Source organism: Ursus arctos, unplaced genomic scaffold, assembly GCF_023065955.2.
Source record: "Ursus arctos isolate Adak ecotype North America unplaced genomic scaffold, UrsArc2.0 scaffold_23, whole genome shotgun sequence".
NCBI classification, from domain to species: Eukaryota; Metazoa; Chordata; class Mammalia; order Carnivora; family Ursidae; genus Ursus; species Ursus arctos.
In genome coordinates this window covers 35,360,324-35,375,084 of record NW_026622908.1, presented here as the reverse complement: position 1 = coordinate 35,375,084, position 14,761 = coordinate 35,360,324, and the positions used below count along the sequence as shown (strand labels likewise).

The 14,761-nt window shown below is 41.9% G+C and overlaps 1 protein-coding gene across 1 annotated transcript in view; it reads right to left on the bottom strand.

Moving 5' to 3' along the window:
- Nucleotides 1-14,669: 14,669 nt before the first annotated feature.
- LOC113246509 (fatty acid desaturase 2-like protein FADS2B) overlaps nt 14,670-14,761 on the bottom strand; it is a 34,202-nt gene continuing 34,110 nt past the window's right edge. Inside the window, exon 12 of the mRNA XM_026487106.4 lies at nt 14,670-14,721. Within this exon, the coding sequence (XP_026342891.4) occupies nt 14,670-14,721 (52 nt within the window). The remainder of the gene's footprint in view (nt 14,722-14,761) is intronic.

Here is a 14,761-nt window from a genome sequence, read left to right as displayed (position 1 = left end):
ATTGAAGAGACTGTCCTTTTTCCATTGGATATTCTACCCTGCTTTGTCGAAGATTAGTTGACCATAGAGTCGAGGGTCCATTTCTGGACTCTCTATTCTGTTCTGTGATCTATGTGTCTGTTTTTGTGCCAGTACCATACTGTCTTGATGATTATAGCTTTGTCATAGAGCTTGAAGTCTGGCATTGTGATGCCACCAGCTTTGGTTTTCTTTTTCAACATTCCTCTGGCTATTTGGAGTCCTTCTGGCTCCATACAAATTTTAGGATTATTTGTTCCTGCTCTGTGAAAAATGTCGATGGCATTTTGATATGGATTGCATTGAATGTGCAGATTGCTCTGGGAAGCAAAGACATTTTAACAATTTTTGTTCTTCCAATCCATGAGTATGGAATGTTTTTCCATCTCTTTCTGACTTTCAGAAGTCTTCTGTATTTTCTAGAGTACAGATCCTTTGCCTCTTTGGTAGGTTTATTCCTAGGTATCTTATGGGTTTTGGTGCAATTGTAAATGGGATCGATTCCTTAATTTCTCTTTCTTCTGTCTACTTGTTAGGGTATAGAAATGTAGCTGATTTCTGTGCATTGATTTTGTATCCTGCTATGTTGCTGAATTCCTGTATGAGTTTTAGCAATTTTGGGGTGGAGTCCTTTGGGTTTTCCACATAAAGTGTCATGTCATCTGAGAAAAGAGAGAGTTTGACTTCTTCTTTGCCAATTTGAATGCCTTTTATTTCTTTTTGTTGTCTGATGGCTGAGGCTAGGACTTCTAGTACTATGTTGAACAGCAGCGGTAAGAATGGGCATCCCTGTCATGTTCCTGACGTTAGGGGGAAAGCTCTCACTTTTTCCCAGTTGCGAATATTTGCTGTGGGCTTTTTGTATATGGCTTTTATGATGTTGAGGTATGTTCCCTCTATCCCTACGCTGTGGAGAGTTTTCACCAAGAAAGGATGTTGTATCTGGCAGATGCTTTTTCTGCATCAATTGAGAAGATCATATGGTTTTTGTCCTTTATTTTATTAATGTAATGAATCATGTTGACTAATATGTGAATGCTGAACTACCCTTGCATCCCAGGAATACATCCCACTTGGTCATGGTTAATAATCCCTTCAAAGTACTGTTGGATCCTACTTGCTAGCATCTTGGTGAGAATTTTTGCATCCATGTTTATCAGGAATATTGGTCTGTAATTCTCCTTTTCAGTGGTGTCTTTGGTTTTGGGATTAAGGTAATGTGGGCACATAGAACGAGTTTGGAAGTCTTCCTTCCATTTCTGTTTTTTGAAACAGCTTCTGAAGGAAAGGTATTAGTTATTTAAATGTTTGGAAGAATTCCCCTGGGAAGCCATCTAGCCCTGAACTCTTGTTTGTTGGGAGATTTTTGATTACTGCTTCAATTTCCTTTCTGGTTATGGGTTTGTTCAGATTTTCAATTTCTTCCTGTTTCATTTTGGTAGTTTATAATTTTCTAGGAATGTATCCATTTCTTCCAGATTGCCTAATTTGTTGGCATATAGTTGCTCATAATGTGATCTTATAATTGTATTTCCTTGGTGTTGGTCGTAATCTCTTTTCTTCCATTCATGCTTTTATTAATTTGGGTCCTTTCTCTTTTCTTTTTGATAAGTCTGGCTAGGGGTTTATCGATCTTACTAATTCTTTCAAAGAACCACCTACTAGTTTCATTGATATGTTCTACTGTTCTTTTGGTTTCTATTTAATTGATTTCTGCTCTAATCTTTATTATTTCTCTTCTCCTGCTTGGCTTAGGCTTTATTTGTTGTTCTTTCTCTAGCTCCTTTAGGTGTAAGGTTAGCTGGTGTATTTGAGACTTTTCTAATTTCTTGAGAAACGCTTGTATTGCTATGTACTTCCCTCTTAAGACCGCCTTTGCGGCATCCCAAGGGTTATGAATAGTTGGGTCTTCATTTTCATTTGTTTCCATGAATTTTTAAAATTCTTCTTTAATTTCCTGGTTGACCTATTCATTCTTTAGTAGGATGCTCTTTAACCTCCAAATATTTGAGTTCCTTCCTTATGATCGAGTTCAAGTTTCAATGTATTGTGGTCTGAAAATGTGCAGGGAATGATCTCAATCTTTTGGTACAAATTGAGACCTGATTTGTGACCCAGTATGTGATCTATACTGGAGAAATTTCCATGTGCACCTGACAAGAATGTGTATTCTGTTGCTTTAGGATGGAATGCTCTGTATATCTCTGTGAAGTCCATCTGGTCCAGTGCATCATTCAAAGCCCTTGTTTTCTTGTTGATCTTCTGCTATGATCTGTCTATTGCTGTGAGTGGGGTGTTAAAGTCCCCTACTATTATTGTATTATCATTGATGTGTTTCTTTAACTTTGTTATTAATTAGTTTATATAATTGGCTGCTCCCAAGTTTGGAGCATAAATATTTATAGTTGTTAGATCTTCTTGTTGGATAGCTCTTAAGTATATGTATTGTCCCTCTTCATCTCTTACTACAGTCTTTGGTTTAAAATCCAATTTGTCTGTTATAAAGATTGCTACACCAGCTTTCTTTTGATGTCCAATAGCATGATACATAATTCTCCACCCCCTCACTTTCAATCTGGAGGTGTCTTTGAGTCTAAAATGGGTCTCTTGTAGATAGCATATGAGTGGATCTTGCTTTTTTATCCAATATATTACCCTGTGTCTTTTGATTTGGGCATTTAGCCCATTTACAATTCAGAGTAACTATTGAAAGATATGAATTTGGTGTCATTGTATTACCTTTACTGTCCCTTGTGTTTCTCTTTGCTTACAGGATCCACTTTAATATTTCTTGCAGGGCTAGTTTAGTGATCATAAATTCTTTCAGTTTCTCTTTGTCCTGGAAGCTCTTTATCTTTCCTTCTATTCTGAATGGCAGCCTTGCTGGGTAAAGTATTCTTGGCTGCAGTTTTTCTCATTTAATACCCTGAATATGTGATGCCAGCCCTTTCTGGCCTGCCTGGTCTCTGTGGATAGGTCTGTTGCCAGTCTAATATTCCTACCATTGTACGTTAAGGACCTCTTGTCTTGAGCTGCTTTCAGGATTTTCTCTTCATCTCTGAAATTTGCAAGCTTCACTATTTTATGAATATGTATAATATTGGGGTGTTGATCTATTTTTATTGATTTTGAGGGGGGTTCTCTGTGTCTCCTGGACTTCAATGACTGTTTCCTTCCTCAGTTAGGGAATTTCTCAGCTATGATTTGCTCAAATATACCTTCTGTCCCTCTCTCTCTTTTTTCTTCCTCTGGGACCCCAATAATTCGAATATGTTTTGCTTTATGGTATTGCTGATTTCTCAAAGCCTCCCCTCAGTGTATTAGTTGCTTTTCTCCCTTTTCCTCAGCTTCCGTCCGTTCCATCCTTGTGTCTTGTACATCACTGGCTCTCTTCTGCCTCATTTACCCTAGTTGTTATAGCATCCATTTTACACTGCATCTCAGGTAAAGCATTTTAAATTTTGGCCTGATTAGAATTTATTTCTGCTACTATGAGATTCTCCAGTGTCTTTTGTGCTTTTTTTCAAGCCCAGCTAGTAACATTATAATCATTATTCTGCATTCTAGGTCTTATATTTTACTTATATCCATATTGATTAGTTCTATGGCACAGAGTATTACCTCTGGTTGTTTCTTTTGTTGTGAATTTCTCCTTCTAGTCATTTTGTTCAGAGAAGAATAGATGAATGAGAGAACAAAATAAAAATTATCAACTATGACCCTAGCAAAATACACAGTAGACAAATCTGAAGAGGTCAGAGACCAAAAAAAGAAAAGAGGAGGGAGGAGTTAAGATGGCGGAGGAGTAGGAGAAACCTTTTTCAGCCGGTCCCCCGAGTCTAGCTGGAAAGGTACCAGACCAGCCTAAACAACCACGGAACCAGCCTGAGACGCAGGAAGATGCATCTGGATCTCTACAAATGAACATCTCCAGCACTGAGTATTGAGGTACGAAGCGGGGAGCCATGAAACTGTGCACAGATATCGGAAGATAAACGGAAGGGGGAGGGAGCTGCCGTGTTCGGGCGCCGGGAAGCGGTAGCCACTTGCACGGGGGAGCAGGTGGGCTTGCGGTAGGCACCCGCAAAACAGCAGACTGAGACCGTGAGCCGGGTGCGCGCGCCACCAGGCATCTCGCGGAACACCGGAATCCCGGTGCGCTCACTGGATCCAGACTGAGACCGGGAGATCCGGAGCGCGCGCGGGGCGGCTGGCGGCGTTAGAAACACAAAGGACAGAGACGCGCCGGCCCTGGAGGTGAGGGCTGGGACGCCGGGTGTGGGGCGCACATCCCGGACGCTGCAGGGTTGAGCAGCACCAACAGAAACAGAGTTAAAGTGGCCAGAACATTAGTAGAGAACGGGCCGCAATCCCTCTGTTCTGTGACAGAGGCTGAGATAAGGCCACTGCTGCTCTGACTCTCAGAAGAGGCACAGCAAACCGCCAGGGAAAGCTGCCAGAGAACAAAAGCCTGGAAATACCGGCTCAGGGAGTGCCCATCCCCATCCTCCCTCGCAGGGGACGCCGAGACTCTACCCAAACATGGCTGCCTGAGTATCGGCCGGGCAGGCCCCTCCCCCAGAACACAGAAGGCAGACTGAAAAATCAGGAAGCCCACAACCCGGGCGCCTGGGTGGTGCAGTCATTGAGCGCCTGTCTTCGGCTCAGGGCGTGATCCCGGCGTTCCGGAAAGGAGTCCCTCATCGGGCTCCTCCGCTGGGAGCCTGCTTCTTCCTCTCCCACTCCCCTGCTTCTGTTCCCTCTCTCGCTGGTTGGCTGCCACATAAATAAATAAATAAAATCTTTAAAGAAGAAGCCCACATCCCTAAGATCCCTATAAAACAAGGGGCACGGCCTGGGACCCAGTCAATAATTTGGGCTCTGGACAACCCTGCAACCTCTCCTCATCAGAATGACAAGAAGGAGAAGCCCCCCCCAGCAAAGAAAAGACAGTGAGTCTGTGGCCTCTGCCACAGAAATAATGGATATGGATGTAACCAAATTATCAGAAATGGAATTCAGAGTAACGATGGTCAAAATGATGAGTAGAATTGAAAAAACTATTAACGAAAAGGTTACTGAGAATATAGAATCCCTAAGTACAGAAATGAGAGCGAATCTGACAGAAATTAAAAATTCTATGAGCCAAATGCAGGCAAAACTAGAGGCTCTGACGGCCAGGGTCACAGAAGCAGAGGAACGGGTTAGTGAATTGGAGGATGGGTTAATAGAGGAAAAAATGAAAATAGAAGATGGTCTTAAAAAAATCCACGCCCACGAATGTAGGTTACGGGGGATTACTGACTCAATGAAACGATCCAATGTTAGAATCATCGGCATTCCCGAGGGGGTGGAGAAAAACAGAGGTCTAGAAGAGATATTTGAACAAATTGTAGATGAAAGCTTCCCTAATCTAGCGAGGGAAACAATCATTCGTGTCCAAGAGGCAGAGAGGACCCCTCCCAAGCTCAACCACGACAAACCTACGCCACATCACGTCATAGTGCATTTTGCAAATATTAGATCCAAGGATACAGTATTGAAAGTGGCCAGGGCAAAGAAATTTCTCACGTACCAAGGCAAAGGCATCAGAATTACGTCAGACCTGTCTACACAGACCTGGAATGAGAGAAAGGGTTGGGGGAGCATATTTAAAGCTCTTTCAGAGAAAAACATGCAGCCAAGGATCCTTTATCCAGCAAGGCTGTCATTCAGAATTGATGGAGAAATAAAGACATTTCAAAATTGCCAGTCACTAACCAATTTCGTAACCACAAAACCAGCCCTACAGGAGATATTACGGGGGGTTCTATAAAAGTAAAAAGGCCCCAAGAGTGATACAGAACAGAAAGTCACAGCCAATACAAACAAAGACTTTACTGGCAACATGGCATCATTAAAATCATATCTCTCAGTACTCAGTCTTAATGTTAATGGCTTAAATTCTCCCATAAACGCCACAGGGTTGGGGCGCCTGGGTGGCACAGTGGTTAAGCGTCTGCCTCCGGCTCAGGGCGTGATCCCGGCGTTACAGGATCGAGTCCCACGTCAGGCTCCTCCACTATGAGCCTGCTTCTTCCTCTCCCACTCCCCCTGCTTGTGTTCCCTCTCTCGCTGGCTGTCTCTATCTCTGTCAAATAAATAAATAAAAAAAAATCTTAAAAAAAAATGCCACAGGGTTGCAGATTGGATAAAAAGAAATGACCCATCCATTTGCTGTCTACAAGAGACTCATTTCGAACCCAAAGATGCACTCAGACTGAGAGTAAGGGGATGGAGTACCATCTTTCACGCAAATGGACCTCAAAAGAAAGCTGGGGTAGCAATTCTCATATCAGATAAGTTGGATTTTAAACTACAGACTATAGTTAGAGACGCAGAAGGGCACTATATTATTCTTAAGGGAAGTATTCAACAAGTGGATATGACAATTATAAATATATATGCCCCCAACAGGGGAGCAGCAAGATACACAAGCCAACTCTTAACCAGAATAAAGAGACATATAAATAAAAATACATTAATAGTAGGGGACCTCAACACTCCACTATCAGAAATAGACAGAACACCCTGGCAAAAACTAAACAAAGAATCAAAGGCTTTGAATGCCATACTTGACGAGTTGGACCTCATAGATATATATAGAACACTACACCCCAAAACCAAAGAATACTCATTCTATTCTAATGCCCATGGAACATTCTCAAGAATAGACCATGTTCTGGGACACAAAACAGGTCTCAACCAATACCAAAAGATTGAAATTATCCCCTGCATATTCTCAGACCACAACGCTCTGAAATTGGAGCTCAACCACAAGGAAAAATTTGGAAGAAACTCAAACACTTGGAGACTAAGAACCATCCTGCTCAGGAATGACTCGATAAACCAGGAAATCAAAAATCAAATTAAACAATTTATGGAGACCAATGAGAATGAAAATACAACAGTCCAAAACCTATGGGATACTGCAAAGGCAGTCCTAAGGGGGAAATACATAGCCATCCAAGCCTCACTCAAAAGCATAGAAAAATGTAAAATACAGTTTTTATATTCTCACCTCAAGAAGCTGGAACAGCAACAGAGGGACAGGCCTAATCCATGCACGAGGGAGCAGTTGACCAAAATTAGAGCTGAAATCAATCAAGCAGAAACCAGAAGTACAGTAGAGCAGATCAACAGGACTAGAAGCTGGTTCTTTGAGAGAATCAATAAAATTGACAGACCACTGGCAAGACTTATCCAAAAGAAAAGAGAAAGGACCCAGATTATTAAAATTATGAATGAAAAAGGAGAGGTCACGACGTACACCATTGAAATTGGAAGGATTATTAGAAATTTTTATCAACAGCTATATGCCAATAAACTAAGCAATCTGGAAGAGATGGAATCCTTCCTGGAAGAAATTGATTTCTTAAACAGGCCAATTAATTATGAAGAAATTGAGTCAGTGATAAACAACCTTCCAAATAACAAAACTCCAGGCCCGGATGGTTTTCCTGGGGAATTCTACCAAACATTCAAAGAAGAAATAATACCTATTCTCCTAAAGCTATTTCAAAAAATAGAAACAGAAGAAAAGCTACCAAACTCATCCTATGATGCCAATATTACCTTGATCCCCAAACCAGGCAAAGACCCCCTCAAAAAGGAGAATTACAGACCGATCTCGCTAATGAATATGGACGCCAAAATCCTCAACAAGATACTTGCTAATAGAATCCAACAGTACATTAAAAGGATTATCCATCACGATCAAGTGGGATTCATACCTGGGATGCAAGCGTGGTTCAATATTTGCAAATCAATCAGCGTGATACATCATATCAACAAGAAAAGACTCAGGAACCATATGATCCTCTCAATCGATGCCGAAAAAGCATTTGACAAAATACAGCATCCTTTCCTGATTAAAACCCTTCAGAGTGTAGGAATAGAAGGTACATTTCTCAATCTCATTAAAGCCATCTATGAAAAGCCTACTGCAAATATTAATCTCAATGGGGAAAAGCTGGAAGCCTTTCCCTTAATATCAGGAACTCGACAAGGATGCCCACTCTCGCCACTATTATTCAACATAGTACTAGAAGTCCTTGCAACAGCAATCAGACGACAAAAAGGGATCAAAGGTATTCAAATCGGCAAAGAAGAAGTCAAAATGTCTCTCTTTGCAGATGACATGATACTCTATATGGAAAACCCAAAAGAAGCCACTCCCAAACTATTAGAAGTTATAGAGCAATTCAGTAATGTGGCGGGATACAAAATCAATGCTCAGAAATCAGTTGCATTTCTGTACACGAATAACGAGACCGAAGAAAGAGAAATTAGGGAATCCATCCCATTTACAATAGCACCAAAAAACATACGTTACCTTGGAATTATCTTATTTTTTTTTTAAAGATTTTATTTATTTATTTATTTGACAGAGATAGAGACAGCCAGCGAGAGAGGGAACACAAGCAGGGGGAGTGGGAGAGGAAGAAGCAGGCTCATAGCAGAAGAGCCTGATGTGGGGCTCAATCCCAGAACGCCGGGATCACGCCCTGAGCCGAAGGCAGACGCTTAACCGCTGTGCCACCCAGGCGCCCCACCTTGGAATTATCTTAACCAGAGACGTAAAGGACCTATATTCTAGAAACTATAAATCACTCTTGAAAGACATTGAGGAAGACATAAAAAGATGGAAAGATATTCCATGCTCATGGATTAGAAGAATTAACATAGTTAAAATGTCCATGCTACCCAGAGCAATCTACACTTTCAATGCTATCCCGATCAAAATACCGAGGACATTTTTCAAAGACTGGAACAAATAGTCCTTAAATTTGTATGGAAACAGAAAAGGCCCCGAATCTCCAAGGAACTGTTGAAAAGGAAAAACAAAGCTGGGGGCATCACAATGCCGGATTTTGAGCTGTACTACAAAGCTGTGATCACAAAGACAGCATGGTACTGGCACAAAAACAGACACATAGACCAATGGAACAGAATAGAGAGCCTAGAAATGGACCCTCGGCTCTTTGGGCAACTAATATTTGATAAAGCAGGAAAAAACATCCGGTGGGAAAAAGAAAGTCTCTTCAATAAATGGTGCTGGGAAAATTGGACAGCTACATGCAAAAGAATGAAACTTGACCACTATCTCACACCATACACAAAAATAAACTCCAAATGGATGAAAGACCTCGATGTGAGACAGGAATCCATCAAAATTCTAGAGGAGAACATAGGCAGCAACCTCTATGACATCGGCCAAAGCAACCTTTTTCATGATACATCCCCAAAGGCAAGAGAAACAAAAGATAAAATGAATTTATGGGACTTCATCAAGATAAAAAGTTTCTGCACAGCCAAGGAAACAGTCAGAAAAACTAAGAGGCAGCCCATGGAATGGGAGAAGATATTTGCAAATGACACTACAGATAAAGGACTGGTATCCAAGATCTACAAAGAACTTCTCAAACTCAATACACGAGAAACAAATAAACAAATAAAAAAATGGGCAGAAGATATGAACAGACACTTTTCCAATGAAGACATACAAATGGCTCACAGACACATGAAAAAATGTTCAAAATCATTAGCCATCAAGGAAATTCAAATCAAAACCACACTGAGATACCACCTTACGCCAGTTAGAATGGCAAAAATAGACAAGGCAAGAAACAACAATTGTTGGAGAGGATGTGGAGAAAGGGGATCCCTCCTACATTGTTGGTGGGAATGCAAGTTGGTACAGCCACTCTGGAAAACAGTGTGGAGGTCCCTTAAAAAGTTAAAAATTGAGCTACCGTATGATCCAGCCATTGCACTACTGGGTGTTTACCCCAAAGATACAGACGTAGTGAAGAGAAGGGCCATATGCACCCCAATGTTCATAGCAGCAATGTCCACAATAGCTAAATCGTGGAAGGAGCCGAGATGCCCTGCAACAGATGACTGGATTAAGAAGTTGTGGTCCATATATACAATGGAATATTACTCAGCTATCAGAAAGAACGAGTTCTCAACATTTGCTACAACATAGACGGCACTGGAGGAGATAATGCTAAGTGAAATAAGTCAAGCAGAGAAAGACAACTATCATGATTTCTCTCATCTATGGAACATAAGAACTAGGATGATGGGTAGGGGAAGAAAGGGGTAAAGAAAGGGGGGGTAATCAGAAGGGGGAATGAAACATGAGAGACTATGGACTATGAGAAACAAACTGAGGGCCTCAGAGGGGAGGGGTGTGGGGGAATGGGATAGCCCGGTGATGGGTAGTAAGGAGGGCACGTATTGCATGGTGCACTGGGTGTTATACGCAACTAATGAATCATCGAGCCTTACATCGGAAACCGGGGATGTACTGTATGGTGACTAACATAATATAATAAAATAACAAAAGGAAAAAAAGAAAAGAAAAAAAAAAGGGAAAAAAGAGAAACTGTAATCTCCTAGGTGAACAAAACAGGGTGATCCACTTGGTCCTGGGTGTGTTTTGATCTGTTAGAAAACACTAAATCCCAAAGTTGTAAGGAAAGAAAAACATATACATACAAAAATAAAACTGAATACCATGATAGGAAGCCAATAATGAAGGATATATCTATAAAATGTAAATGTAAAAGTGAAAATTAAAAAGACTTAAAAACAAAGAGTTGGTAAAATAAGAAATTAGTTGAAAAGGAAAAAGAAGAAAACAGATACAGAAAAAGTAAATCTGAAACTGAAAGACTAAAGTCTCATGAGAAGAAAACCTCGAATTCTATATACTAGTTTCCCCTAGCTCAGGAGTTTTTCAGTTCTGTGTATTCCATAAACTTGGTATTCACCTGAGATCCTGCTGGTCTTCTGGGGGAGGAGCCTGTTGCAGTGGTTCTCAGGTGTCTTTGTCTGGGTGGAGTTGCACCACCCCTTGCCAGGCGGCAGGGCTCAGTGTAAGCGTCTTGTGGTTGCTTTATGTGGCTTTTGTTCCCTGAAGTCTTTTCCCACTGCTTTAGAGGATGAAGATAAAAGTAAAAATGGCAGGGCCCCAATCTCCAGCCCCAGAGCTGAATGATCTCTGCCTCCGTTCTTCAGTGCATCCTCAGGGAAAAGCAGTCAATCCCTTTTGTGTGTGCGCCAAACTCTGCAGACCCTTTTGGTGCACACCTGCACCAATCCTCCCAGGTGAGGGAAAGAGGGTCTCACCGCAGCCCTGCCACTTCCTGTGCCCCTGCTCAGGGAGCAGCCCTGCCACTTCCTGTGCCCCCTGCTCAGGGAGCCGTTGCCCCGTCTCACAGTGGTTGTCGCTTGCTGGGCCCCTGCTCGGAGAGCGGTTCATGGTTTATGGCAACACCTAGCTGAGAGGCCAGTCCAGGGCTTGCTAATTGTAGCTGGCTTCCCTGCTCCAATGCTTGGGAGCTCTGCCACCCTCAGGCACCCCTCTTCTTTCTGTGATTCTGGGCATCCTGAGATCCCCACCACACTGTCCCACATTGTCCCATCCCCACCATTCTGCCCCACTTTGCCACCTGAGCCCCTTTCAGGTAGGGACATCCCTCACTGAAGCAGGCCTCTAAAAGTCCTGATTTTGTGCTCTACTTCTAGATCATGCTCCCTTCCCTCTGCGGTTTATCTTCCAATTTATCCCTTCAGATTCACATCTCTGCACCTCCTACCTTGCAAAAAGTGGTGGCTTTTCTATTTGTAGAATTGCAGCAATTTTCCCCTTAAATCTCAGGTTGAATTCATAGGTGTTCAGAATGATTTGATAGCTATCTAGCTGAATTCAAGGGACCAGATGAAATGTGGGCCCCCTACTCCTCTGTCATTTTCCCTCCTCCTACTATATTTACTTATTTTGGGGGGGGGGGAGAGGGAGCAAGAGTGTAGGAGGGGCAGAGGAAGAGAGCGTCTTAGCAGACTCTGCACTGAGTGTGGAGCCTGATGCAGGGCTTGATCTCAGGACCCTGAGATCATGACCTGAGCCTAAACTGATGCTCAGCTGATTGCTCCACCCAGGTGCCACTTTCAGGAGTCATTTAATTTAAAGAAGCAGAAGTCTGGCCCATCTTCATTCATGCAGCCATAGAGCGGAGCCCTATGCTCTGGAGAACAGAAATGAAATACCTTGAGTATTGACCATCTAGATTTTATTTATTTTATTTTATTTTTTTCACTTAAATAATTTTTATTTTGTTATATTAGTCACCATACAGTACATCCCCAGTTTTTGATGCAATGTTCCATGATTCATTACTTGTGTATAACACCCAGTGCACCATGCAATATGTGCCCTCCTTAATACCCATCACCGGCCTATCCCTGTCCACCCTCCTCCCCTCTGAAGCCCTCAGTTTGTTTCCCAGAGTCCACAGTCTCTCATGATTCATTCTCCCTTCTGTTTACCCCCCTTCATTCTTCCCTTCCTTCTCCTACTGGTTTTAACTTAGTGCTCAGTGGTCTGGGAAGCTGTGAACATGACAGGCCTTGGTTCTCCTTCTCTAGGAGGCTTGTTGTAGAAGTAATAAAGTAAAAGAAGTAATAAAATGCCTCATCAAGTACAAAAACCAGTCAGCACAATGTGAGGGAGAAGAATCAGTTGAGATAGTTCAGGAAAATGACTATTATGCTGACATGAGACCCACTAAGCAGGTTAAAATTTACTCCATCATAAATTTGTATTCTTTAGCAACTTTCTTGAACTGATTTCACATGTTTCCCCTACATAATGTGTCTCAATCTCCCAGATTTGTTCAGTCCCACAGTAACCAACTTCATTTGGGCAACTGCCAAGTGGGCTAGTGTCAACACTGAGGGAGAGATGACTTTGAGGTAGTGAGTCTGTCCAGAGAGAGGCCTGGTTGCTATTTCAAGTGACCAGGCGAAGAAACAGTGCTGGAGCATCTCTGGGAGTTGGGCCAGGTAAATCAGAGAACACCAACCACTGTACCCCACAACCATTTGCAACCCTGACTTCAGGCAGAAGAAATCATGTGTAGATCCACCAGCAGGTGGAATGTGGGTTCTTGCCACGTCCATTCAGGGCTTATATCATAAAGCATTATGAAGTCAACAAAGTCTTTCTTCCTTTCCATCCTCTGCCCAACTTCCCTGTTTGATACTATTAGCATTTCAATCTTTCCTCCTCCCAACCAGTTCTTGCTTTCTGAGAACTCCCCTGGACCTTTGAATAACCTCACGTATTGTTCTTCAGTGTCCTTCTTGTAACACTCTGGCCTCTGGTCCCAATGATTTAGCAGCAGCAGCTTCTTTCAAGTTATCACACTCCCTTCTGGCATAGCATCTTGCCTCTGGAACCCAGGGACTTAATTAAGAAACAAAGAAAAAGAGTATTTTACAGGGTTTGGAGAAAGGGAATGAAATATTTCCTGGTAGCATTTCAGACAACAGATAACCCATAATGCTGACTTGCTTGGAGCTTCAGATGGAAATTTGTGCTGTTTGTTTTCTCTCCCCACAGCTAGGATCAGCTCTAACATGACCCCAGGAATAGATGAGCAAAGCACAGATGCTAGACATCAGTATGGTGCTGAGAGTGTCCACTAATCCTTCTAGCATTGAAACTCTCGTCTCAGCCCTTGCCTAATTCAATGCTAAGACTGAAAAATATCCTGACACAGCCCAATGTCTACATTACAGAAAACTAATCTTTTTACTCATCAGAGTTACTCAATAACAAGGTGTAATAATTCTGCTCTGGTGGGTAGGGATTAGAGAAATCAATCATATGCTCAGGGACAGTTTATACTTTAGCAGAAAACCAATAATTTTAAAACATAGAACCTTAACCTTCTTGATCAGTGGCTATTGGGCCTGGATGTAGGGAACTCCTTTAAGAGATTTTATAATTTAAAAGCAAAATATATATACACACCAATTACCCATATGTAGGTACAATAATGAAAATCCAAAGTGAAGATTGAAACATTTAAGGAGGATTTGATGTTAATTAGACTCAATTTTTAGAGAAAAAGAGGCTCACACATTTAAGTAAGGAATAAGTAAAGATTTGTACTCCAGCAGAAATTTCCTAAATACACCATTCTCTTCTAAGAGCAACTGCAGTGTTTCCCGAAGTGCCCATTAGAGGTGTCTCCTTTGGCCCACTTTCTCCTATACCCACCTCATCAGTAAAACTTTTGTCTGGTTCCTGTGCTTATGCCCCAGTGATGGATATGATCCAATTAGGTCTATTGGTAGGACTAAGTTCAATATTCTATTGAAGAAATAAAAGAATTTGTTTTTTTTAATAATAATTTTTTATTATGTTATGTTAGTCACTATTCAGTACATCCTTAGTTTTTGATGTAGAGTTCCATGATTCATTGTTTGCATATAACACCCAGTGCTCCATGCAGTATGTGTCCTCCTTAATACCCATCACCAGCCTATCAGAGGGGAGGGGGGTGGGGGATTGGGAAATAAAAGAATTTGATTTCCATTTCCCTTTTGTCACCCTAATCACTTTGTGTTTCCATTGCTTTGCATTTGCAGAGAAAATCTTCAGGGAAGGGGTTGTCATGTATCCTTGGAATTCACCCTCCTGGCACCCTCAATTATGCCATTGGCACCAGCAGGTAAGCAGGAAAGATCTCTTGTACATCCGTTAGCCTCCTTCAGAGATGGAGCTACACGTGTGTTAAGGTTGATGCTCTGCTTCATGTTTCATAGTAAGCATCCCTCCAGAGGGCTGCAGATTTCTTTAAGGCCCTGCAGGAGAGGTAAACAAAATAATCAGTAGGTGAGACTT